The following is a 27,041-nucleotide window of genomic DNA, read 5'->3' as shown; positions in this document are numbered from 1 at the left end:
TGCCAAGCTAATGTTTGCTCCTGCCATAATCAACGTCTGAATCCACATTGTTAGAACACAACATTAGCACTCATAAGCACTATCTGTTCTGGATAATTGGACAGTGACAGAAGGCATGCAAAAAACAGGGCAGAACACCATTGCGTTAGCTACTAACTTAGCTAATGTTAAAGCAGGGAGCAAGGGAAAAAGGAGTGGCAATGCTTTTGCTTGTAGGAGGGAGCGATATTAAACAGGGACACTTCCTGGCAACAAGCTCAGTTCCTGTACTAGAGAGTGGAGAAGCGGGATGGCTGAGAATAGCTCCGATATCAGCGGCTCCGGCTGTCGGAGGTGTTCAGTCCATTCTCCTGGAGAACGAACTCAAACGTCCAGTATCGGAGCATCCAAGTGGGTCCGCTTGAACGTGGGGGGCACGTATTTCTTGACTACACGACAAACATTGTGCCGAGATCCGAAATCCTTCTTGTACCGTCTGTGCCAGGCCGACCCCGACCTCGACTCCGATAAGGTATCAGGTTTGCGTTTGGGGGTCCTGGGTGATTTTCAGAATGGTTGCTGCTTTAGCGAGCTGGCTGGCCGTTAATTAGTGTTGTTATCGAAGAACAAAATGTGGCTGTTTACACCAATGAGGGATTTGTGCCGTTGCTACTACTGGCTATGTATTGACTAGCCAGCTCGTATTTCGACCAGCTACCCGATTAGTAGGACTATTTTGACATGGTTGTTTGGCTTCCAAGTAGCTAGACATTTAACATTTCTGCAACAATGTAATTGGCTTGCTAACTTTGTACCTTTTCTTGATTATGCTGGGCTAGCAAAATCGACAGCTAAATGGTTGACCTAGCTAATGTTACCTGAGCCTTTTTAGCATTTTGTGGATGTAACCGTAAACTAAAGTTGCCAGTTTATTTTGCTTGAGTGCACGGAGCCTCTTTCTTGCTTGGCATCAACTGAGATGCTGGCGTATCAAACCACTTGTTTCATTCAAATAAGTTGGAAACGAACGCTGATGTTTTCAGTAACTTGGCATGAGTTAGAACTCATTAATATCCGCAATAATACATGTATCTGTATTTTGTTTTAACTGAAAGTTATGTAGTATTAATTGTGGAGGTTGTTTGGTCTAAAATGAGACTGATTAAATGCAATGGCTAAAGTGCTAGACTAACATAAGGGATTACAATTCGATATAGTGAAACTCCTTTTTAAAGAAACCTAGCAATAGTTACATATTCAAGTTGTCTCTGCCAAAGTAACTAGCCAGACTAACCATTAAATGGCTGGCTATGTTACTAGCTACTGCCACTGGCCTATAAGTAAAAGTTCCTTAATGTTCTGTAGTTAGCGAGCCATGTATGGTCTGAGCTTTTTGTCGATTTAGATAATTTTGTCTGTGTGTATAATGGCAGCTAGAAAACGTGTTAACAATGACTAACAGAGGTCCGCGAATGATTTAGCTGGCTACCTAAGGCTTCAGCTAAGTTAGCTAGGATCTCTGCAAGAAAACACAAGTCCGCTTAATCACTAGACTGCGTGGGGAGGAAACGGAGGTTGTAGAATTGACGTTAGCAAGTCAACGTTATCCTTGGCATTAAAATCGCACAATTGTAATTAGTTGAGGTACACTGGTAGCTATATTTACAGTGTATTAATGTAAGCTGTTTACATGCTATAATGTTAATGTTAGGTGTGCACACAGTTCGCTGTGACTGAGGAAAGTTTAGCAGGCTAATTTAACGTTATATTTGTAGACCTCAGTAACGGTTAGACTAAGTTGACCTTTTGAAAATAGTTTCATTTCAGAAATGTTACTGGACTTTAACCCACTAGAAGGGGGCGAAGAACAGGAAAAAATGTCTTCCTTCAGTGAATCCAAGGGCTGAGACCGAAGAGCTCATTAATAATACCAGACGCTCCATTTCGGGTCTAAATTAAACAACTCTGCAATACCTTGGCGTATCGCATAAATAATAAATTACTTTGATGCTTCTGTTCTCAATTTGTGGGAGACGCTGGTGTTGAAAACCAAGCCACGGTTATGGCGTAGAGAAATAATTCACGGTTTAGGATTTCATGGACATATAACACAGTTTTGTGGTTCCATAGTAACTTATCTGTGCTTTGTTTTGAATTCCAAAGTTGGTTTTAGGTATGAGTATGAAGTCAAATGCAACATAGTTCCACTGATGTGCTGAAACCATGGAATCTACCTTGAGCTTAGTGGACACTCGACACACAATTTGGATCAGCTTTCAATGAATGTTCTACCATTTCCCTTCGGAGTGCAATTATAACATAAAATTATCACTTTAGATGTGTTGAATGCTGTAGCAATTGTATGTTCATTTGGTGCAGACACAGGACTAGCTACCTTCAAAAATATGTAGAACACTCAGTCAGGAAAACCTATTTTAAGCTTATAGCCTTTGTATTACAGTTGTATAATAGTACTCTACAGCAGGGCTGCCCAACCTTATTCTTGGAAATCTACTGTCCTGTAGGTTTTCACTCCCAACCCTAACAAAGCACACCTCATTCAACAGCTAGAGATCCTGTTGAACTGCTAATTATTATAATAAGGTGTGCTAAATTAGGGTTGGAACAGAAACCTAAACAGGGTTGTGCAGCCCTGCTCTAAAGCCTCAAGGTGGTCTATTTCCATTGATTAAAACCTGGAGAGATTGCTTGCGTTTAGCTATCCCAAGTTGCTATATGACCTATTTAAGATCTGCCAGTAACTCTCAACATTCATGTGCATTTGTCAGATGTACAAGGTCTTGTCTGTCAGTGATGCAGCTGGCATTCCTGCTGTTGGAATCTCAGGCTTCCCCCTTCCCTGTGTGTGTGTGTGGGGGGGGGGGGGTGTGTGTGTGTGTGTTCGTGTGTGTGTGCTCACGCATGCACGCGCGTGCCTGTCTGTGTGTGTTTTTGGCGGTGCGGTAGGAAGGAGGACTCCAACAAGCCCACTCTTGTTCACGCTGGTGCCAGAATTAGCACAAGGTGTGGTCCAGCACTGAGCAGAGTGCCGCTCTGTTCAGTCCTGCACACATTTAACTCGGACCCTCCTGGTGCTGTAGCTCTTCCTCCCCAGCAAAACAAATGCTGGTGTAATGATGTTTTATCACCCCCTGGGCACAGAGAAGGTGAAGTTTTCCAGAGTAGCCTCAGTTTATCCTTTTGTTCTTGCTTTCATTTAAATTTTGATGTTAATACCAAACATCATCTTCGGGTTAGCTTTCAAAACTAGATTCTGCCGTTAAAACCACAGTGTGTATGCTTCAAGCCGTTTGTACATAATTATGATAATCGGAGGCGCGTGACTGTCCAGAAACGGGCAGAAATCATTTTCTGGATATTCTTCCATTTTGATGAGTTCTGGGGGCCCTTCAGTGTGTGCTCTGCGCGGCATTGCTTCTGTAATGGCAGCGAGTGTTTCAGGGAGATTGCTCTCTGGAAGCCTTTGGGAGCGGGGATGCTAATGCAAATGGCCCAAATTGATTTTAAAATATAACAGTGTCTCGGCGAGGGCCAGAATCCGCCACTGAAAAGCTTTTCCAACTCCCTCACGCATATGCCTGGAATCCCCGGTCTCTCCACCTCCTTTACCCCGGGTTGGCTTCAGCCCTCCTTCCTCCATTACATGCCCGGAGTCATCCAGCTCTTTACTCAGCTTTTACATTTCCAGTCTTTATTCTATTTTCAAAGACCACCATCTGCTCCTCTTTGCATTTATTTTTTCCTCCAACCCTTTTGAGCTACTCTTTGGCTGAGGCACTGACTGCACTTGTCTCTGTCTCCTTAAAAAGAAACCTGTCTTATTATATGCCCTTTCTTTCAAGCTTCAGGAACATTCTAATATATCTTCTCTGTAAAGTTACCGTGCAACATTTTACTTTGATTTTAGCTTTTCTATTTCTGTTCAAACAGGGGCAATGCGACAGTATTACGCAATTTTCTCTAGTTGAACTGAAAATTCTGTTGAAACTTATAGACTTAAGCCAGAATACTTTGAGTTACTTAACATTACTTGCGCTACTGTTCACCCTCAGCCAATGTGTGCTACCTTAATGGCTCCAGCAAAGGCCCAGTGGCATAGGACTGCTCAGCAAATAGTCCGTAATTCAGTAATTAAGTTGAAGAAAGCTTAATACGTTTTTAAGCTTGCTTTAAGTTGACAACTTATTTTATTGGATTTATGTTTCTAAGTTCCAGCTCTACTGAAACCCTTTTATACCTTAAATCTAAATCTAGAAAGGAAGGTGTGACTGTTCTAGAGGCAAGGATAAGATTGCACAATGCTGGAAAAGTGGGCAGCCAATGGTGAAATGCTGTTGTTCAGGGTCTTTGTGCTGTTTCAGGTAATAAGAGAGCAACAGAAATACCGTGGTTTACTAGCTGCATGTTCAAGGTTGTCTGTTCTGTTTTGGGTGAAAAGAGGAGGACCATGCTAACAAGGCCAGTAACAGCACTGGTAAAAATCTTTACTTTTGCCATGTGGTTATTTTACCTATTTGTAGTGTGTGATTTGGGAGGTCATGTGTTAGGCTTTTTAAGAGCCTGCATCCTTGCAGGAATTTCATTTGAAGCCGAGACTTAAATGTTAACAACCAGAAGTCTCCACCCCCGCACACACTTGCGGGTTTGAACTGGAGGCACGCGTAGCAGCCCCCCTTTGTGACTCAGAGATGGGGCCCCGAGAGCGGGTGGTCCCTGCCACACTGCCGGCCAGGCAGGGGAGAGGAGCCTGTGTGGACCGCGCTAAGAGAGGGCAGGGCCGAGGGTGACATGACAGGTGGCCAGCTCGTGCCTGAATGGTGGCTTCACACAATGTATCGGGGGGGGGGCGGGGGCTATTTCTGCTGACCCAAACTTAGCATTGGATGAACTTAGCAATGCTCCAGTCACGTTGCAGTTCTTTCCACATGCCACTCACCAGCCAGCTCAACATTGACATCTCATTTCTGGGATTGCCCTATATGTGGATTTGTGCGGGGTGGGCTGGAAAGTTATTTTTGTGTGAGTTTTTTCATAATCCTCATTAAATTCAAGCATAAATCTCATGATCTCGGAATAGTGTGTGTGTCTGTGTGTGTGTGTGCTTGTGGGGTTTACTCAGATGTGAACAGCTGCCTCTGAGTGGGAGCAGGGAACCTTCAAATCTCCTTTCTGGGGGCTGATTGTTGCTGACAGACTAATGCAGGATAAAGATGCACATTTGGGCTGAGTTGCTGGGTCGTGATGCCCTTCTGTCACGGCTGCCAGCGAGCGGCTATGCCAGCCCCCCGCCCCCCACCCGACTGCTTCCATGGAGATGAGTCCCCTGTGGGTGGCAGTCCACTGACCCTCCTGCTTGCACTCAAGCAGGCCTTGTCCCACAAGCTCCTGTTCTACTGTTCTGCGTAGCACAAAGTCCTGCAAATCTGTCTCATTGCTCTTTCACTTTTCATAAAAGCTGTCTACATTTCTCCTTCTTGGAGAGACCCAAAATCCACAAACTATGTACGCTCTCCTCTGAGTCCGTAAAACTCGTGCTCTGGCTTCAGCTTTGTTAGAGCAGCGTGGCGGAGTTTCTTCAGCTTCAGTATCTCGTCACCACGAGGTTTCAGTGTCTACAAAGAAGCTCTTCAGGCCGGGATTTTCCATTCTATTATAAATTGATCGGTTTCACGGAACCTTGCTAGATTTCCCAGCAGACTGCACCTTTAAGGGGCCTTCAAATGATTCATTTCAGTAGTTAACAAAGCTTTTGTTTTCACAATAGTTTTAAGAGTAAATCTAGAGGAAATCCCCATATGTGGGTCATGAGCAGTCCCTTATGGTGCCCGGCATGTGACATTTGGCTTCACGTGTCACAGTACTTCACACTTCCGCTCTGAGCATTTTGCCTCCACATCATAACAGCAAAACTCCATTCAGGTGTTTTGGTTTGATGCGTCACAAAAAAGCCAGGGTCTTCTTGTGATGTTTTTATATTGGAATTTGTTTGTGATCAAAGTGATTGTGAAGAATTTCTTTTGACACTGATGCACATTTTTTCCCCATTTTTAATACTTTTATTTGGGGAAAATGAGTGTTTGGTATCAGTCTTATGATAGGAATATTTTTAGCCTCCTCTTTTGTTTTTTAAAATCTTTTCAGAATGCTGTTATATGGAGGAAAATGTGTTAAAGCCTGACTTAGGGCTATGATGGTTCAGGTCCTGTATACGGAGGAGCTATTCTTGGATACCTCCTCTTGCTCTCTGTTTGCTAAAAAGGACTCTATGCTATGTTTTAGAATGAGCTTTTCAAGTGATCACTTTATTTTGTTCAGTTTGAAATGCATAACAACACAGATGTTGGGAACATATTTGTGGCTGCGTGTCTATTTTATGTTTAAATTTAAGCATCATCCTCTATTGTTCTCCAGGCAGGGCTGGGCATTGTTTAGTTTTCCTGCTATTGATAACAGAATTCCTGTAGCACATTGGTTTAGGAATGTGTGAGGTCATGGGTTTTTAAAAGAACTGGTGGATTGCTTTGTCAAAAATATACATGTTATGGTGAAATAATTTGATATGATGAAGAGACACTATTTTATAGAATTTATCTGGTACACAAATTCAAATTAAATGAACGTTTTGCATTCTGTTGCAAATGTACTGTAATTCATTGAGGAGGCAGGTTATGTAAGTAAAAGTATTCTTTGTTGCTTTCTTAATCCTAGTCTGATGAATTCAGAATCTTTGCTTTACATCTGCACGGATTGATCAACTTTTGGAAGACTGGGAAACGGCCAGTTATTTCGAATGGCATGGAGTCTTAAAACACATTTAAGCTCTTTTTAAATTTTTACGCCAGATAAACCCAGTTTATCTCCTGTGATCATAAAGTGTCCCTTTAACTATTTTTTAATGATTCTTTGATGGTGCTCACATACAATGTGACCCATTACCATTGTACATCTAGCAAGGGGTTTGATATAAAAAAATAGTGTAGTCTGCAACAGTTTTAACATGGGAGCTGTTGAGGGAACCCATAGAGTTGAAAATATCTTTGGCCCCAAAGAGGAGATGCTCTACAGACCTTCGCATGAAGTACAGAGGTCAGTGTTCAGCGGCAATACAGTGCAATACTCAACACTGCTTTCAGTACTTTACTAGTTAAAAGTATTGGGATGCCCTCTAATAACCATAGAAGAAACTCTGAGGCGTGTCTCTGTAACAAACAGTTCTCCGAAAGTGTCTCCATTCTGTAGTTTTCCCTGAATTTTCGGACTGAGAAATTCATCCAGAGAAATGAATCCTACTTTTCCCCAACTTGTTATGTATAAGGCAAGCACAGTATTCATAAGCCATGATTAGTTATGGTTTTTGAAAGATTGAGCATTGACATTGATTTTGACTGGTTACGACAACAGATGCTAGTGATCCCAGCCGTGCTCTTGCCAGAGGAGGAGTTGCATATGTGTGTCTCTCGGGCAGTGAGGAAGAAATGGCCCATAGCGTAAGGGTGGGCGCGGGGGCAGAATCCGCTACTGCCGGGGAGAAGATGTGTCCGTGTGAAACAGTCGAATCGCATTTTTCTAAATAATCACTTGCATAATATCAAAGCCAGCTTTTAGCACTATTATAAGCGCCGCCATAGCTTGAAATCTAATTTAGCCCCCCATTAGCATGGCTTTTCCATTAAATGTAAGTGCTGTGCAGCTTTTCTCTGTTTGTTTGGCTCTCCATTAGTCGAGCGGAAACCTCATATTTCCCCTGGTCTGAGCCCACACAACCTTCCTGCACTAATGGAGAAGGGAGAAAAAAAAAAACAAGGGGGTGATGTACGAAGACCTGGGCCGTGGAGGGTTCGGGTCGAACAGCGTCTCTTGCAGCGCAGTCTGTTAACCCTTCCTCCTGTGCGTCCTGCCGCCATTTTCATTTTAGGTTTTTTTTTTTTTTTTTTTTTTTTTTTTTTTTTAAAGGCCATATTGTATTTCCCAGCACAGGGAATCAATAGCATCGTTTCGAGTCACGGATACTGCTGGAGCGACCGTGCATTATTCATACCGGCGGAGGCCAGGATGCAGATGGCGGCTGATGGGCTGATCCGCTGCATTAGCCGGGCAGGGGTGGACGCGGCCGGCCGGGGCCGCTGACCTATAAGCCAGCCCCAGCTGTGCGCGGAACTGCGAAGCCGGGTTCCCGCCGCGAAGCCGCGAGCATCGCGAACGGCGACCGGCTTCTAATCCCGCCGCTCGCCTTTCACGCGCGCGTGCCGGCAGCCTGCGAACATAATTCTCGCTCGAGCGCCACGTCGATATTTAAAGTGATTTCGCTGTGGATAATTCCTTCTCCCTATTACAGTAATCTCTTGGCAGAGGCTAGGAATGACCCACGCCCCCTCCCCCCCTTGCTTTAACGGCCATTGTTTGTTCAGAAAAGCCTCCTGGTTTAGTGCCGGGTCGCAAGTGGCGTTATCTCATGCCTGGTCGGGCCGTAGGAAGGAGCTGAAATATTTAACGCTTGCCACTTTCTTCTCCTGCGTGCTTTCTCCTGCCTGCCCATCTCCCCGTGCTCCCTGCGAGCACTGGGGACTACGCTCCGCCGATTTCCCACTCGCCGGATTAGCCGCGGAAACTCCTTAACTGCCTCTTAAGACACGGAAAGCTTTTAGCGTGTTCTAAAATGAGCCGTTCATTTATAATTTGAAGCATTCTTCCATCGTGAATTCTTCAGTCGAACGCCCTCGCTGCGTGCTCTTTGCAAATGTTGGAAGGAAGAGTCGGCAGCCTGAGATTATGCCTACTGTATATATGCTTGTGTATATCGTTAATACTTCTACAGCAATGTATCAGTAAGGATATAGCCTACTTTTGAAGTGAATCTTAATTTCTCTTTTCTCTTTAAAGCTGCCTGTAGTTTATCGTGTGGATTTAATTTGAAGCCGTTTTCAAACACTTGAAAATGTTTTCACTCTTTTTGTAATGATTACTCTTAGTGTCTTTTTGCATGGTATTTTTTCCCCTCGTTGCCTCCCTGCCCTCGGGGTTGGCCCGGTGAAGCTGCAGTATGCGGGAAGGTCCGCAGCGCCCGGGGCTGTGACGCTCTGCAGCCGTCATTGTGTGCGCTCCGCAACCGACTGAGCTCACCACAGCCCCGGGGGATTCCCTCAGCGGAGCCGGCCCGAGCCTTCAGAGCCGCGCGCTGGAGCCCGTCTGAGCTAATGGGTTTCATCCTTCCTGCCCGTTCAGCGTCCCCCATTTTCTCTCACAGACGGGCGCATGGGCAGAAAGTGCACCGTAGACCGCTGTGAACATAGACACGTATACACATTGTTGCGAGTCATAACATCGCATCCCCGCGATTGTGGTTTGAAAGCGGTGGCGAGTGCTTGCTGTGCACCGACCGGTTACGGCCGTGGCTGTTAGTTTGTGTGCAGGGTGGGTCGGGGGGGGGGGGGGGGGGGGGGGGGCGGGGGGGTTTAGCCATCCTGTTACAGGAAACTTCAGTCTTGCGTGGCTTCCACGCTTCCGCTGCTAATTCGCCGATCTCGACCCTGCCGGGGTAGGAATGCGTCCAGTAGCCTCGCAGACCCGCCTAAAAATCCACCTCAAAGTCACGTGAAATGTGAAATTCCAAAACGCAGCCTAATAATCGTGGCGATTTGTAAATGAATGGCCACAGACCAGCTTTTAGTTGGGGAGATGTATTAGTGGAAAGTGTAGGTACCTTGAAGTCTTCCAGTTTTCAAACGTGAGGCATTTTAAGATGCTGTTAACATTCATAACTCTACATGGGTTCATAAACAATGCAGAGAAACACCCAGAGACGCACGTTGACCTTTAAAAATCGCTTAAAGAAAATGTCTTTCCCATTATAGTGGATGAACAAGGGCTTCAAAGGCAGTGACCCAATTTTCAGCGTTTGGCTCTGAAATGTTCAGCTTCAAAGCCCCTCTGACTTTTAAGACCGCTCCCGGCCTTAAGTATTACTAATGCTGTTATATGAGGATTTTGCGTGTGTGTGTCTATAAAGATTAACTTTCATGGTATTAGATGAACAGCAGAGTAACTGCTACACGATGTATTATGCAGTCAGCAGGAAGGGAGGCACTGCTATTACACAGTAGTCATGCCCACTGTGTGTGCGTGTGCGTGCGTGTGTGTGTGTGTGTATGCGGTGCACTGCACTGGAGTTGTGAGGTGACTCGCTCTGTCCCCCGTAGCATGTCATGCTAAAGATGTTGCCTGAGCCGAGGCCCTCCTCCTCCTCCTCATCATGTGAAGGCTGGAGGCTGACTTATGGTGCCACCGGGGCCCCTGTGAGGAGGTCACAGGAGATAATTAGACCTGGTAAATGTCAAGTGTGTGCTGAAGGTCATCCTCTGCACCGGGAGGCAGGGGGAGCAGCCTCCCCCCTCATTGCTCATCACCCCCCCCGAGCCAGTCCGCCTTCTCCACTCCAGCCTTCCCTACTCATTCTGTCAGCGCATGTCCATCTGCCCCCACCAGTCCCCAGCCAACTTTCCCCATTAGGGGGAACCTCACTAAAAAACCTTCACCTCTGGCCTTTCCTCCCTAAGGGTATTGTCTGTAGACTACCTTGTGACAGGCTCTGTTTTTCTTTTCCGCTGCTCAGTTTCACCGCTAATATTTGCTTTTGTCGAGAGGGAGAGTGATGCGCGTGCTGCTGCCTGGACTCTCCACACACTCTAGGCAAATTCTGTGCCCTGCCGCACCTCTGGTTTGCATTTGCAGCGCAGCTGCTAGTTGGATTCGTTATGAATATCAGTTGGAAGCTTGTGGCGCTCTGCACACGAGACGCTACAAAAGTCGTCGTTCTTTTTCCCCCCTCATTTTTATTTTCTCAGGCATTAATACTGCTTTACCCGTGAGACTGCCATTGGTTTCCCTGCTCTTCTTCGGCTTTTCCCGCCTCTCGGTTTCGCTCTGTGAGGCCCCTCTCTGTGCTGAGCGCGGAGCCCCGGCTGCGGTCTGCGGTCTCCTCCCCAGCAGAGCCCAGCCGCAGACAGGCCACCGGGAAGCCAGGGCCCTCAGACCGGCGCTAATGGGAGCGAGCGAGCGTTTTCCCCGCTGTCACACACCTCTGTGGCGTGAGGAGGTCGTAGGTAGCTGTGGCGGGGGTGGGGGGGGTGTGGAACGTGAGGTGAGCGTTTAGCAGCTTTGCCTGCTTTGTAATTATCCAAAGCCACTAAGCCTCTTTGCCTGTGCGTGTGTGTTTATGTGTGGTGTGTGTGTGTGTGTTTGCGCGCATTTGCATTTGTATGTATGTGGGTTTGTAGTTAGGGGTTAAGGGCAGTGACCTCAATGGAGTCAGTCCTCCCGGCGTGTTTGTGTGTGTGGACATGCGGGCCCTGCAGCATGGGGGCTGCCTCTTATCATCCACATGATGCATCTACATTCTGCAGTGTTTTTCACAGCCTCATACACAGCAGGGTGTGTGTGTGTGTGTGTGTGTGTGCGTGTGCGTGTGTGTTTGCTGCCTGTGCCTGGTAAATAAAGCCACAGCTTTGCCGAGGGGTCAGTCCCTTCTTACCGCTTTGAGCTCGGAATGAAAATGGGTTTCCGGCACCTTCCGTGCGTCCTGTGCTTCTTTCGGCTGGAATCCAGTCTGCCTGCCTCGGTTAGCGTAATCGGGTAATTATAACCTGTTGATGGCTTCTGTGGGGAAAAAAAGCCGTGTGCACAGCTATGGCAGAGGCCCCCTTTCCCTGCACATTAGGCCGCTCCCGAGACGTTTTCTCCGTATTTTGCATCTCTCCCCTGCCGTTTGTTGATCAGCACCCCTCTGCCAAGGCCCCCGGAGAGGGCTCCTTGTTTTTAATTAAAAACACTGTGTCCTTTGTGTGCCCCGCGCATTATTCACGTGCGGCTGCTCCTCTAATCACCGCCTTCCCAAAAGGGCTCGTCCCCATCAGGCCCCGCGCGTCCAGGGACTCTCCGCCGCCGGCTGCCCTCCTGAAGGAGGGGGGGGAACCGAAAGAAAAGAGAAAAGGCACTTCGGGCCCTCGTGACTTTCGCTTCGCATCGAGGCGCGCGCTACACCTCGCAAACAACGCCACGTTCCAGAAGCCGAAACGGATCTGTTCTGTGGCTATCAATCTGCTCATAACAGCTTGTTACAGGACACGTAGGCAAGACCATTTTTTTACGCTCAAAGATGTGCAGATATGATGTTTGAAGAAAGTCTTGTTTAAATAGAATTTGCTGGGCGCCATTTTACCCTGCGGAAGCTTCACCCACTAACTCATAAGAATGAAAACTTTGTTGCCTTCAGTGTATAATTTCTGTAGGCAGTAAAAATACATTTCTTATTTTGCATATTAGCTAACAGGGCTACAACGTAAACCATAAAACTCTGGAACCTTTTAAAAACAAACAGACACTGTGTTTCTGTAGCTACAGAGCTACACCTATCTTGTTTGTCATGAATACAGCTGCCTGGCTACCTCAAATGACTGAGTTATGAACCCAGATGAATTCTGCACTGCCTGAAGATGTGACTCCTATCCTTCCTTCCTATGCCCTTAGCTCTGGGTTTGATCTCTCCTCTCCTCCCTTCCCAGGCCCATAGTCCTGGGTTTGATGGTGTGTCCCTGCTCTATTTTATGCAGCCTGTCTGGAGACGGTGCACAGGCCTTGGAGCGGAGAGGCCGGGGAATGGAAGCCAGTGGCTGGCTACGTTACTGCCTCGCTGTAATTCGTTTCTGCTGTAGCCTCCACCGGTTCGATTCAGTTTTCAGTGGTTGAGGTCACTGCTGTTTACTGGCAGCAGAGCAGACTGTTCATTTCTGTGCTCTTTTTTGTGGATTATTCAGGTGATTTTGTTGTCAGTTGATAATAATAATGAAAGGAGTTTAAGCTGTATAATCAGAGAACAAAGCATTTTGATCTTAATTACAAACTAGCAACTGGCTATTATGTATTGCTTCATTACGAGAACACATGTTGACTTAGTTGAGGAAGTAAAACTTCCAGGTTTGTTGCTACCCGTGCATCTTATATTTGAGCCCCATTGGCTACGTTTTGACCGAATCCACCACTAACAGCACGTTATTAGGAGAGTCGAGGTAAAGATAAAGTTTAGGTTTACTTAAAAGTTCAGATTTATTTTGATGGAGGGCTGGAAGGGCTCTGCCTTGGTTTGTGTAGGGAAATGAGCGTTTTGTGCCAGTAGTTTGCATGTATTTCCCACTGCCGGAGTCGATCTTAATGTCACAGAGTTGCACACGTAATTTGCACCACGCTGGGTGGTCATGAGGAATATAAATGCCTTCTTGTTGACAGAGGGCCAGTGTAGAAGTGCAACCGCGGACCGCGGTGAATGCAAAAATGATTCATTTACCTACTCGCCAGCGTTTATGCGGAGGGCAGGCAATGCATTCCCCTGTTCCCTTCACACCTCAGGGCCTCACCATGGAAAAGAATAGAGGGTTTGTTCCCCGGCCGTGTCCCCTGAATGCAGTTGAGTGTGCGTGTTTGTGTGCATGCCCAGGTCCTGTAAACTATGAAAATAAGTTGCTCTTTGCACTGGAAAATAGGCTGTCCCCACTCTTGTCTCACTGCTCGCCGTTGTCTGGAAGTTTGAGTTTCGGCACACAGACAATCGGGTGATCTGAATGCCTTCCTTTTATCTTTGTCACTCCGACCGCTCGGTTGTGTTTACTTCAGACGGCCACCGCCCAGTTGTTTAAAAAAAGAACAGTTAGAACAAGACTTGAAAAGATACTACGAGACCAGACCAAAGATTAGGCAGGCGCCGTTTACTCCCTGTAGCTGAGAGGATTCTGGTTAGGCTAGATATCAGTGAAGCTCTCACTGCATCTCATTTGGCCAAAGGGGAAACCAATCCCAGATATAATGGCTATTTAAGCCACTAGACCTGGGATTGGCTTACCTTTTTCAAATATGAAATGTAATGCAGAACTTTTATTGCAGAACATTTGTGGCCACTGCTAAAAATAAGTCTCACAGCCTGCATTGTTTTGGTGGGCACTGTTCATTCTGTTAAAAGGAATTTCCTCGGGTATGTATTTACGGTACACACGGGAAATTTGATTCTGAGCCAAAGAGAAATGGAACTAGCACCGTTTGTTCACCTTTCCAAAATGGGATTTCTGTGTTGTTCATTAAGAAAATGAATTTGCAAAAAATGGCCAATGAGGACCCCAGCCGGTCTCCTCTTTGCCATCTCGTAATTAATTATGATGACCTGCGCTCCCATGCAATTCTGACATTTATCTAAAATGAAAGAAAAATCAACTTTGACTGACTGCAGTCGTGTCATTTACGCAGCAGGACATATAAAAGATTAGTCCTTTGAAGAATTGCCCCATAAATCCATTAAACGATTGATTGCCTGTTGGTATTAAAGTAATATCGGTTAGTTGACTTCATGGTAATGGTGCCGCTGCTCTTTACAAGCCGCTGACGTCTTTAAAGAATTTAAACGCGGAGCTTCGGTAGAATTTTAACCGAACGCTGCGTGCGTTCGTTCATGCGTGTGTGTGCATGCGTGTGTGTGCATCCATATGAGCACAATGCACTCAGTCAGCAGTTCTGCGCTCGTCTTTACATCCACATAAGATGCTGAATACATTAACTGTAAAGGCAAGTGAAGTAGGCAATTTCACTGTCATTGGCAATTAGGAGACTGGCCTACATGGGAGTTTCATGTGGTTCTTGGCTCGCATAAATAGTTAATCAGTATATACTTTTTTTTCCATATGTGATGTTCACGGTAATCTGCGTTATCTTCAGGAATTAATCGTTAGGACAGCTCTTGGGATTAGCCGATAAACCGATTAATCACCGACATCCCTGCTATCTTAGGCGAGACTCTTGCAGCCAGGAGCTTTATCTGTGGTAGTTTGGTGAAGTTGCCCAAAAAAGGACCCACAGTTCTGCCCTCAGCACCGCTATCTGTCCCGGTGTTCAGTTGGATTTGCTCCAGGGCAACTCGGGAGCCTGTGTGAAGAGTAGGTCTAGTAATTTCCCATGGGGTGTGTCGTATCTGTAGCTCTTTTCCCCAGCTCAGAGTGGGATATGATTTGTTCATGTACTGTATGTATTATTTATCTGGTCTCTGCTTCATCGGTGTGAGATGGACTTCTTCTGCAGATCCCTGCAATGGCTGTGCTGCAGTCCTGTATCCTGTCCTGGACTGAGCGTCTCCACTGATGATTTTCACCTCTCTTCTGTTTTCAGGATGAAACCGGTGCCTATTTAATAGACAGAGACCCCACATACTTTGGTCCAGTGCTGAACTATCTGAGGCACGGGAAACTGGTCCTCAACAAAGACCTGGCGGAGGAAGGTACGGTTCGTCTGAATGACTACTGTCGGCAGCCAGAGCTGAAAACGAAATGAAAATAAATTGCTGTATGCTGTCTTATGTTCCATGCTACTTGTATGTATATTTACTAAAGTCTACTAGCGTGTGTGTATATTTCTTTAACAAGTGAATTCCTCTTATGTTAATACCCAAAAATGCCATTTCGTTTTTGAATGAAGCTTCAAAGTACAAAGTACTGGTGAATAATTTCCGCTTCACTGTTTGTTTTTAAGGCGTGCTGGAAGAGGCTGAATTCTACAATATCACGTCGTTGATAAAGCTTATCAAAGACAAGATCAGGGAACGAGACTGCAAGACGTCACAGGTGAGCTGACCAACGAGACGGGCCCGTGTCCCCTGCGTGTCCTCCCAACCTGTGACTCTCATTGGCTCTGGTCTGAAGTAATACCGTGCCACTCTGGGCCAATCAGAAAGGCTGTTACAGGGCCACCGTTGTAGAAGATGGGGTCTATATGATGGTAGCCCATTTATAAATATATGTAGAAAAGGTGTATGTATATTTGTTTAATGGGTATAGCTATTCCCATCCCCCAGTGTGTTGAGGAGTATGTGAACGTGTGCTGGACAAGGCCTTTCTGTAATGAAGAGCACCTGTGGTAGATCTAACATCATCAGGGTATTTCCTGTCTTTGGAAAGTTCAGAAACAACCACTTCCCCCCCACACCCGCCCCCCTACTAATGTAGCACTGTGTAAAATGTACTGAGGGATTAAAATAGCATGACAGAAAGAGGCTTATCCTTTAAATGGTCCATAGATTAAACCACCACATAATCTGAGGTGCAGCCATTGGGGGAAAAAAAGCCAAAACTCATAGTATCTGGAGAAATTTGGGGCAAGCCTCAGCAGGAGGGTTTCAAGGTATAGGCTAAGCTGCACATAAAAGCTCCAGTGTTGATATAATGGGGCTGAGGGCTGAGAGAGGTCGAGCACAGCTCGGAGCTCACAGGGCTGATCTGCAGTTGTGTGACGATCGTGGATTTCTTATCGAGGTGGGATTCCCGAGGAGGTGCTCTGTGCGGTTCTCCTCCTCCTCCTCCTCCTGCACACGTTCTGGGCTCTGCAGTAATCTGATGCCGGCGAGGCCGAGAGAGGACTGGAGTCTTACGCCACTCACCCAACACCGAAATGTCTACCTCGCCTCCAGCAGATGGGCTTCGCGCGAGCCTTTTATCACAGCCACAGCGCATACATTTCTGTGGCTAAAAATAGAGTCGAAGCGGCATGCAGAACCGTTGTATGTAAAATTATCAGCACAAGTGTAAGTGGCTTTAAGTTATCTTTTGACATGCATGTCTTCATCGCCACTTGATACTATCTGGGACAAGGCGATACATGCAGGTATTTACACTCAAAATAACTGGCCCTTAAGAAATGAGTATACTGCAGAAAAGCATGTTTCCAGCAAAACATGCTCTCTGGACCTTGTTTTCTTGCAGAGCCACACTATCCTGAACACATGTAGGGGACTATGGATGTCAGGTCGTCATCAGAATAAATGCGAATTTGTCCTCAGCTGGCCGTCCCGGTTAAATTAAGGTCTGTTGCAGTTTCCGTGCTAATGGTAGTTTTACCCTATATAATCATCGCTTCATTTTTAAGGGAGAGGCGTAATCTTGTGTACGAGGAAGCCGCCTGGGAGGACACTCTTTAGAGAAAAACGTGCTAGCCGTGTTAGCAGCGGGAGCGCGTCGGCCCAGCGTCGGCAGCGCAGCGGCGGGACGGCAGCGTAGGGCGGAGAGGCCGCAGGCGAAGACTGGAGCCTAGGGCGGGGCAAGGTGGGAGCGCGGGGCGGGACTAGACGGGAGCAGGTCGGGAAACGTGACGTTCAGAGTCGCGGGCGGGTGGAAGGAGAGGCGGGGCTGGGGCGCTCGCGCAAAAACAAAGTAGCGGAGGCGGGAGCGGGCCGTCTAACTATGAGCCGCGCTAACTAACCGAGGTGACGTGCGTCTGGCGTTCCCCCATGGATTACGCTTGTTTTTAAGGGTAATCCCATGATGACTTCAGCCACGGGGCTCAGTGGATATGCTGCTGGGATTTCCAGGCCTTGTTAAATGTCTTGGCCCGGCTCCAGGGCCTCTGTTATCCCCAGCGGGCCCGGACAGATGGGGTCAGTGCCTGTGAGCGCGATCCGTTCGCTTCCACTGGTTGCAGAAGCCCAAGCACCGCGAGTGTGCACGCGCGTGTGTGTGTGCATGTGTGTGTGTGCGCGCGTGCGCGTGTTACACAAATCTTTCCACTGCTCCCTCTTCCAGCGAGGCACCTGTGCGCAGGAGAGCGATGCCATATGGTGACAGGGGCCCTGATGGTGGGGGTGGAGTCAGGATTGGGATGGTTTCAGTAGAGCCTCAGGCTTGTGTGCACATCCAGTCCAGGGAGGATACGGGCACTTAAGGATGATAAGGCATTTGAAAAAGAAAAGCTATCCACAAGCTGAGTTTCATAGCTCCCAATGGTAATGGTAAATGAGCCCTCTGTGTGGGCAGTGCCAGCGTGTGCCACGGTGACATGCCCGTCCTCTGCCCACCAGGTGCCCGTCAAGCACGTCTACAGAGTCCTGCAGTGCCAGGAAGAGGAGCTCACGCAGATGGTGTCCACCATGTCTGACGGCTGGAAATTTGAGCAGGTAATGTGGCCGCAGCGCCCACTTTTAACGATCATCTTCATCAGAGAACAGGAAACGTCGACAGCAGTGAAAGTATTACAATTCTCATTCAGATGTTCACTTGCACTTGATCATGTGTTGCCTCATATGTCTTCATTGCTTCTTGTTCACCATGAGTCCTATGTAACAAGGTGAGACCAAGAACATCCCAAGATCCATACATCCTTCAATCCGTGTTTTCCTCATTGTTTATACATTTAAGGTACAGATTACCACTGGTTTTTACTTTAAACATTACTATTAAACATAAACTTCACTGAACTTTCCTTATAAGCCTGCACTCTGCGCATTTGGTACTGCGCTGCCACACCCATTTAATCTCTCTTCTACTTAAACCCCCCCCCCAGTTCTTTAACAAAGGGATTTTTTTCCACCCTCTCAACAGCCCTCAGAAGTCTGTTAGAATGTGACATTTAAAAAAAAAAAAAAAAAAAAAAAAAAGGGCACGTAGCTGGGCTGCCAGGCCTTCAATGGTTTCAGCTCTTCCTTCCCCGAGGTACTTCTTAGAATCCCCCTCTATCTGAAGGAATCATCACAAAGCCCCATGGAGCGCTGTGACCTCATCTGCGGGGGGCTCTAGGTCTTTGTCGAGGGCTTTATTCTGCTGAGCACAAGGGGATGCGCTTCTTCCGTCCGCGGCCCCAGAGCCTCGGGCTGCCGAGGGCACGTCGGCTCCGGCACGGCATCGGCGGAACCTCCGCGGACGAGCGCCGGCTCGCGGAAATCAGGCCTCCACTTTCGGCGAAGGCGTCCGCGCCGATGTGCTTCGTAAACCGCAGAATTTGGACGTGAGATTTTAGTCGGGTCTTTTTTTTTCTCCACATTTGAAGCTTTTCCCTGCGATCAAGGAAAAGGGTATATTCTGTGTTGTTTGTGTAGCGCCTTGTAAACGTTGTAACCGATGCCTCAAACCGTTTCGCTGCAGGTGTACGTGTTGTTTTGGCGTTTGCCTGCTCCGTATTGCTGTAGAAATGACGTGTCTGTTTGCGTTCTGTGTGTCGTGGACTGAAATTATATGTTTAGAGCATTCGTGCTTTGGTTCGTTTTGTCTTTTTTCAAACTGTTTACACTGAATGTGAGGGTACAGCTCCCGATAGATTCATTCCCTTCAAAATTTGCGTAAATTCCGACCATCCGACCACCCCCGGAGACGACCACCTGGGTGCTTCGACCTGTTTATATATCATTAGTGTGCGTGTAGGCAACATTTCAAAAGGGCACGCCGACCAAACTACATCGAGGGCGGTGACCTATACTCAGATCCCTTAGCAACCCAGCTCCCCAAGACCTTTTCAAGTGTGGCTTATTCATGTAATGATATTTACTTGGCATATGGGAAAAAGCAGTGGCGTCATGTCACGTAGATTGGCAGCAGAATTCATAAATGCTCATTAGGAATATGATTATATAGTGCCACAGCGGTGCCTGAAAGCCAGAAACTGTCAAATGAAAGACACTGATGAGGAGATCGTTGGGAATGCTCATTGAAATTTTTGGTGTCATTTTTGTCATTGATTCCTGATGTCTGTCATTTGAGTGGGAATATGTGAATAACTGCATTTCATCATAGGCCATTCATCCGGATGACTCTAGATGTATTATTTAATGATATTGTTTCATAAAAGACAATTAGTTTATTTCAGATGTGATAAATATTACATGATTTCCAATTATTTGAAAGTCAGTAGAATATTAATCGTAACTTCAGTCCCTTTTCATATTACAAATGTTACATCTGAGTATGTCACTGCACATCTAAACACCTGACTAGTAAAAGTCTGAGGCTGTAGAAAATTCACAATTAGACGTGAACATGCCTCAGTTAACAGTATTTGGCCATTTAAGTTATAATTTGTTCCAGAAACATCTTTATAGCTATGAATATGCGGTTAACAGGTGAGTTGAAAGGGGTTTGCAAAGCACTGACAGATCAACACGGTTAGGCAAAGCCTGACTGTTATGAAACCTGTCAGGAGCAAGAGATCATATTAATTTGTTTTTCCAGTGTGGCTTTCGTCAGAAAAGCACCACCTGCGGAATGCATGGCCAACATCTTCATACCTTTTTTTTTTGGTTTGTTTGTTTGTAGTGTGTGAAATCATGTCTGTCAGTCACTCGAGTCCTTGTCAGTCGGGCGTAAAAGGAAGTCACGTGTCTGGTCTGGTTGTTTGGGTCCTTGCTTGGGCTAGACTCCGCATGGTCATGTGTCAACACTGGTGTTCCTCCCCCCCCACCCCACCCTTTGTTTTGTTCACTCCTTCGTTTCACCTCCATCTCCGTTGTGAAAAACGTGCATTGCGGTGCTGCACAGGCGCCTGCACCTTTCCGCTTGTGTCCGTTTCTCTCCCCCGGTGGACATTAACAAGGCTTTCACTGGGAGCGTTACCTGTCTGTGAAGCTCTCTCGCGCTGTACGTCCTTCATTCGTCCCTTCCCACCTTCCACGGCGCCACCCTCCATTTCGCGGTCCCGCACGCTCATTTCACGCTGTCGCTCGAGTCAGATTTTTCCCCCCTCCGAGCACCTGCAGGAAAGGCGCTGTCGCTTCGGCCTGGCTCATCGCTGCGGTTCGCCGCCTTCCCCCGTCCCCCCCCGTGCTGTGTGTGCGCATGTTTCCCACCATGCTGTGCGGCTCTTCACCCGCGTGCGGCTGTACTGTACGTGCACCTCTGAATGCAATTTCTTACAGGCGTCGAATGCGGAAAAGCGGGGCTGGTTTGTCATCTGTGGAATACGACTGCTGTGCCTCTTAGCGTTACCTGCAGAATGATTCCCCCTCTGTGCTCTGATTGGTTGTTGCAGCTTGTCAGTATAGGTTACGGGCGGGACCACCAGTCAGAGTTTCTGCTGATTGTGTCCAGGGAGGTGAAGGGAGAGGAGACCGGTTTCCCCAACCGCAGCGGCGAGGTGTGTCCCAGCATTCTCTCCCAGTCCCCTCTCTGGCGTGTCACTGCATGGCCTCCCCCCCCCCCGCACTGCCCCCCCAACACCCCCACCCCCACCCACCTGCTTCTGCCATCACTCCACCAGGCCTGCCGCTGCTCCTGACACACTGGGGGGGCGGCCATTTTAATTTGATTTCCCGGTTTTTGTTCTTTTAATTTCTGCTCCGGCCATCAGAGGAGGGCGACATGCGTAAAATGTTTGTGTCTGCATCCTCGTGTTCTCCTTTTACTTCAGCCCCTCTTCGGATACCAGTAGCATCGCTCTTATGTAATGGTGTTTTTGTTTTTGTCATCGTCCTGGTTGTCGTCGTTGTCGTCATCGTCATGCTGTTTTTCAGACAACTTTGTCAAACTTCTTCAGTTGATGTCAGGTCCGGCGACATGTCAAACGGCCTTCTCAAATTGAACTGGCACATATTTCCTGCGGAAGCGGTCTGCTAGCCCGTGGACAGCTCGAAGGGGGAGGGGGACGGTAAACAAACTCAAAGGCTGTTTCTGTTTGAAAGGGCTGATTAGCTTGATTCAGAGTCTCTGCCCTGGCCCTTTAGGCTCTCTGAGCGGAAAGTCGCCAACTTTGGGTTCCACTCAGTGTGACCTTTAGACTCAGTGGGGGTAAGGACATTGCATTGTATGCAATGGCATGTTGGAGTTTCTCCCCCGTGGCAACCTTCATTGTATTAATCTGAGTCTCAGTAGGTTTTATGAACCAGATGTAAACTAGATACATTTCCAGTTTTCAACTTTGTGGAGAGGGCAGCATTGATATGGGTACTCCGCCAAACCTGTCATTAATGACAGCTGCAGAAGGCGGCGGCTTTATAAAGTGGACTTCATGACTTGCAAAAGTTTATTAGATTACATTACATTACAATCACTTGGAAGGTCCTCTTTTCCGAAGTGGCTGTGATAGTAATGAATGAGGGAAACCTTTACATTCTAACCTAGTAAAGAAGTCTCTCAATTCCAAGAGGACATGGAGACTGGTTCTCATACTGCAGTGCAAGTGGCGGTAACTTAACCATATGCAAGTCACCACTTCTTGTATCGCTCAGTCTTCTACATTCAGCCGTGATTATATCCTCATGTAAGTAGGCCGCTGCTTCACTGCTGACCTCACTGCTTGGAGAGAGACCCTGTCATTTGTTAGTTTCTGCACATGCAGTCTGTGTGATTTCTTTGTCTCAGATCCCAGTCCAGAAAACAGGGACTATATTATTGCTTAAATGGATTGGACAGAAGGTGGACACAGCATTCACTCTGAGGAAAGTGCAGAACGGACATTGTGTGTTTTAAATAAATGGATGAATGTTGAGGCCGCTCTCAGTGGAAACGGTACACAAGAAAGCACAGCAGGAGCTAAAGCGCTCCGCGGCGCTGTCCAAAGCGTGGGGGCGAGGGTGCGTGCGGCGCGAGCCGGGCCCGATTCAGCGGCGGCTTGCAGTCCAGCCGGAGTCTCCGCGGCCAAGCCGTGACGCGGGGGCGGCGTCTCCCGTCGCAGCGTCTCGGCCACAAGCCAAAATAGACAAGCGGTGGCATTGTGCGCGCCTGGCACCCGCGCCAGCGCTCCTCTGCGGGCCGGCCCTCTTCCCCCCGTGAGCGCACCGCTTACTCAGCGGAGCCATCCCACCGCTTAGCAGGCAGAGAGCCGGAGCCCAGACCGGGCTGTCCGCCGAACCGGCCGTCCTGCCCGCCGTCCGTCAAAGGAAAGTGCCGAATTAGCAGCACGAACCCAAGACGGGGGGGGGGGGGGGGGAGAATCCCGCTTTTATTGTCCTCCCCATTGGATACCTGAGAAGACCGCTCCGCCCCCGGCGGTCGGTCGAGGTGAACAGGCAGACGCCTGGAGTGCGGTTGGGGACGTCTGAGGTTCAGTTTTTGCCTTGCTAATGTGAATGCAAATTATATTTGGGAGGAGACTGCGTGACACAACTCAATATCTCGTGGATGAATTGGGCTAATGTGCTGCTAGATCATATTTTAGATGCTTATGTCACGCTTAAATGTTTTCACATTTGCTGCTGGCTTTTGAACAGTCTGACAAAAGTAAGCCCCTATTAGTTTGATGTCAGATTTTTCTGGAAAGACCCAAAATCTGTCGCAAATATTTTTATGAAGCATATTTACGAGAATACAGCAGTTAATTTCGGAAGAAACTAACAGAGGCTATCCTGTCTCAGAAGCTAAAACTTCTCAGGGGTTTAGCTGGCTGACTACAGCTGTATTTTTATGGTTCTTCACTGAGAATGGAAGGGCTCACCAGCGTGTAGGAAACAGCAGGCGGGTCTAATTACCTGTGCATTACAGGCCTCTGGAGCCTGATGCCAGATCGCTGCACTCCCTCTGTGCAGGACTTTGGCTAATCCACTTACTGGGTCAGATGGAAGTGACCTGCTCTTTGCTGCTTAAACACTAACAGCACGCAACCAGGGGAAGGCCCGCGCGCAGAAATAATTCACACAGGAAGCCGTTTCTGTGTTTAAAGACGGCGTCCATTTCTGTGAAAGCTGAAGCGCCGCTGCCACGTATGAAGTCCGGTTTCGCGGTTTCCTATGTTTGCAGGCTAGCTGCTTTTTTTAGCGTGACATCGCACCAGAGAGGCAGTCAGTTAATCCTCCCGGCCCGCTGCCTAAGGCGACATAGCTGGGTGAGCTTTATGCCGCGGGATGCTACCCCACCCCTACTTCCTCCCACGCTAGCGCCTTGGGTTTGTTAAGGAACCGGTTATTCCTGTGGTGCTTTCCCATTGCATCCTTCAGGACAGGCACGTTAACAGATTTGCTCCCTCAACCTTCAGACCTTTGTATGCAAATACCATTTTAGTGAAGGCATAAGGTAAGTTGCTCTTGGCAAATCAGGAAGCTTGACCCTTGACTTTGGCAAATCAGGAAGCTTTTAACAACAGTACAGAAAAGTAGTAGCAGAAATGAACTGAAGTGCTGCCATTTTTGTTACTGTATCCAAGGTAATGGCTCTGTTTGGAATATGAGTACTGAATTTGTAATGTTTGTGATTTAGCAGAATTCTGGTTGATCCCCTGGTGGTGGGGGGTTATTGAAACCCCAAGGTGAAACGCTGCGTACATACAGGTCTGGTACATGTCGAATGCATTGTTGATGTTGTTGCAGTGAGACGGGCTTGTTGATTGGCCCGTTCCTGGAAGCCCTGCACCGAGTAGAGATCACCCTTAGAGGCTTCTCCCGGCAACAGTGCTTATTGCGCAGTCTGCCGAGGCCAGGCATGCCTGAACATGCAGAGCGCAAGCTCGCCGCGCTGAACTAACTCGCCCACCAAGTCTCCTCACACAGGTTCCTTTGTACTGCTCGGACCCCTCCGCTCACCGAGCCAAGGCCGATCTGGACACACAGTCTGCCAGTGTGGAACAGCCCCGTCTGCTGTAGAATCTCAAATAAAAACAACCATTATCACTCACTTGTGGTTTGACAACTTTAGTGGGTTTTCTTTTAAAAGGTTTTTCATTCGTGCTGTCTGTTTTTTGGTTTGTGTCATTTGTTTAATCCTGATGGAACTTCTCGCTTTTTCCAGTCTCTTTTTCCACTTTGGAGTCTATGTCCCATATTCTGTGTTGCTCTGGAAAAACGCGAACCCCCAAAAAAGTGACTAACATTTTCCCCTCGTGTTTCTCCCTCTTCCCTCCACCCAGCTGGTCAGCATTGGCTCTTCCTACAACTATGGAAATGAAGACCAGGCCGAGTTCTTGTGCGTCGTCTCCAAGGAGCTGCACAACCAATCATACGGCACGAGCAGCGAGCCGAGCGAGAAGGCCAAGGTGAGCATGGGCCGCAGTGATTGGTGTTGCCCCAGTAACAGCGATACTTGTCAGGGAGAGCGTAAAAATTATTGGCCTGTGCTTAACTTTGGGATGGGTTTTCTGCATAGCATTCATTCACTGGGTAGGTATAGGAGGGCCTTCTGTTCCCTCTGCCGTCTCTCATCCCGTGAATAAGCAGTGTCTGTCGAGAGTGACTCATCCTCGCTTGTCTTCGTTTAAACCCCCCCTTTCACCACCCCAGCCCCGTCCAACGAGATGGTCTGGATATCCGGGTTTGTGAGATTCTTTTTGTATGCAGCTAGGAAATTTGAGATGTTTACTCGCCCCAGCTCCCTCTTGCTTGGGGGGAAATGGTCTCTTACTGGGTGTTCTTAGCACCTGTCACCTGAACGCTACCAGCGGGTGGGTCAAGGGAACGCAACAAGAGCAGCCCTGTGCATCAGTGTCCTCACTGGTGTGGGAGGAAAGAAGCTTATGTTGAATTGGACAACAGAAGTACGAATGGTGTTCTGCTTATTGTTCTGGGTAATGTCAGCTGTGACATGGTTTGCCTCTAATGATAAACACCATCATCGTTGGACTGATATTATGCGTATTGAGTAGGGGAATTTACAAACATTCTTTCCACTTGCCTGAAGAATACCCATTTTCTCATTCTTGCAATTTATCATTTATGTATGATTTGACTTTTTTTTTTTTTTTGCGCTTCATAGGCTACGCTTGGTTATTGTTCAGGTTTGTGGATGTCTTTTTAATATTTGTACAGTACTTGAAAGGGTGTTGGCAGTAATAGTACGTATCCCTGTGAATGGACCATGGTATTTTGTCTCCAAAAACTGTGCGTTTTTTTAGATGTAGTAATTTACGTGATGTTGGTGTCATTTTACAACTCTAAAGACAAGCCATGAAAACCTGGAGATCACTGGCAGGGGCATTAATGTGGCTAATTAATGACCGTACTATAGATATAGATTATTAATGACTATTAATGGGATGAAGGTGGCTTCACAAGTGATAGGTGGCATTAAATGGGGTTGGTGCAGCGGCATGCTAGTGTTCCATCTGCAGGTTTTCATTCTGTCTGCTCTGTGTTGGGTGTGTGTTCAATGGGCAAACTTTTTTTGCAGTAGTGTAATTAATTCTGCTCACATACTGGTTGAGGGAGGGACCAGAAGCCATCAGAAACATAATGAGATTGCTGGCCTCTTTGTGCAGTTCCTTCAGTATACAGTAGTACAAATCAGATATTACTTTTCATTTGTACAATAACTTTTCAGCATTGATCCTTTAACTGAGAAATGTGTTTGTATTGGTGCATGATGAACATATTTTTAAGTGCATATGAAGTAGATACAAGCCATAAATGAACTCTTCAGCTGTTCCACTGTGTAGTTCTGTCATGTTCTCCAAAGATCTGAAGCATACAGACCCTTCACAGAGGTTCCAGAGTAGACGTTTCTTGAGTGAACCGTGCCTTAAGCGTACGGTTAACTGCGGAAATCTCTGCCTAGTGAACACACACCCGCGTTATTTTCTCCCTTTCTCCATCCCCGACATTCAAATCTCATTCCTTTCGATTTTAAACTGTCTTCTTTCTTCTGTCCTTCTTTCTCTGTGGTCTCTGCATGCTGCATGCTGTCCAGAGCGAGGACGAAGAGATGGATTGCGAAATGAATGACTCTGATTTAGGTTTGATCCGTTAAAACCCATCAGTGAGAACTTAGCCCTCTGCCCCCTGTCTCTGCCAAGGCCCAGCCCCTCCCCCCGCCCCAGCCAGGGGCGAGCGGTCCTGGTTCCTTAGGGCCTCTGTTGAGCTTTCCAGTGCTGTGTAAGGCCCAGCAACTCTTGGCATCAGGAGTAACTCCTGGACAGCAGCCCTGCAGGATCAGGACAGGACACCCTTGGAATAGAGAGAGTCTTCCTTCCCTCCGGCCCCCCCCCCCATTCCTTACCCACACTCATTCATGCATCCCCTTTGGGGCAAAGCTTGTGCTGGAAGTAAAGCATTCTGTAAGTCCTCAAGAGGGTGGGTTTGGGTACTCTGGGTTGTAACTTCGGAGAAGGATGGCCCAGAGTTGGGGTCCCATCCTGGCTGGCCTAGTCCAGTCTGATCCAGTCCTCACTGGCTGCTGTGGGTTGCTCTTTGCATTCCACTTTAAGTCTCCATCACAGGACGAGGCCATTGCTTGGATCGGAATTGAAATGTCTGTTAAGTCATTAGTCTACCAATAAAATAATTTCCTAGATGGGCATCATTTAGGTAAAACGATGGAGAATCACTGCTGTAAATGTAATGA

The 27,041-nt window shown here is 47.4% G+C and overlaps 1 protein-coding gene across 2 annotated transcripts in view; it reads left to right on the top strand.

Moving 5' to 3' along the window:
* The first annotated feature begins 149 nt into the window (after nt 1-149).
* kctd5b (potassium channel tetramerization domain containing 5b) overlaps nt 150-27,041 on the top strand; it is a 31,458-nt gene continuing 4,566 nt past the window's right edge. Inside the window, exons 1-6 of one of the 2 annotated variants that reach the window (XM_035405243.1) lie at nt 150-511; nt 15,199-15,307; nt 15,559-15,650; nt 17,876-17,971; nt 20,812-20,916; nt 24,616-24,741. In XM_035405243.1, the coding sequence (XP_035261134.1) occupies nt 290-511; nt 15,199-15,307; nt 15,559-15,650; nt 17,876-17,971; nt 20,812-20,916; nt 24,616-24,741 (750 nt within the window). In that variant the 5' untranslated portion in view covers nt 150-289. The remainder of the gene's footprint in view (nt 512-15,198; nt 15,308-15,558; nt 15,651-17,875; nt 17,972-20,811; nt 20,917-24,615; nt 24,742-27,041) is intronic. The other variant, XM_035405244.1, reaches the window with a different exon arrangement.

Source organism: Anguilla anguilla, chromosome 2, assembly GCF_013347855.1.
Source record: "Anguilla anguilla isolate fAngAng1 chromosome 2, fAngAng1.pri, whole genome shotgun sequence".
Lineage (NCBI taxonomy): Eukaryota > Metazoa > Chordata > Actinopteri > Anguilliformes > Anguillidae > Anguilla > Anguilla anguilla.
This window is presented reverse-complemented; position numbering and strand designations above follow the sequence as displayed.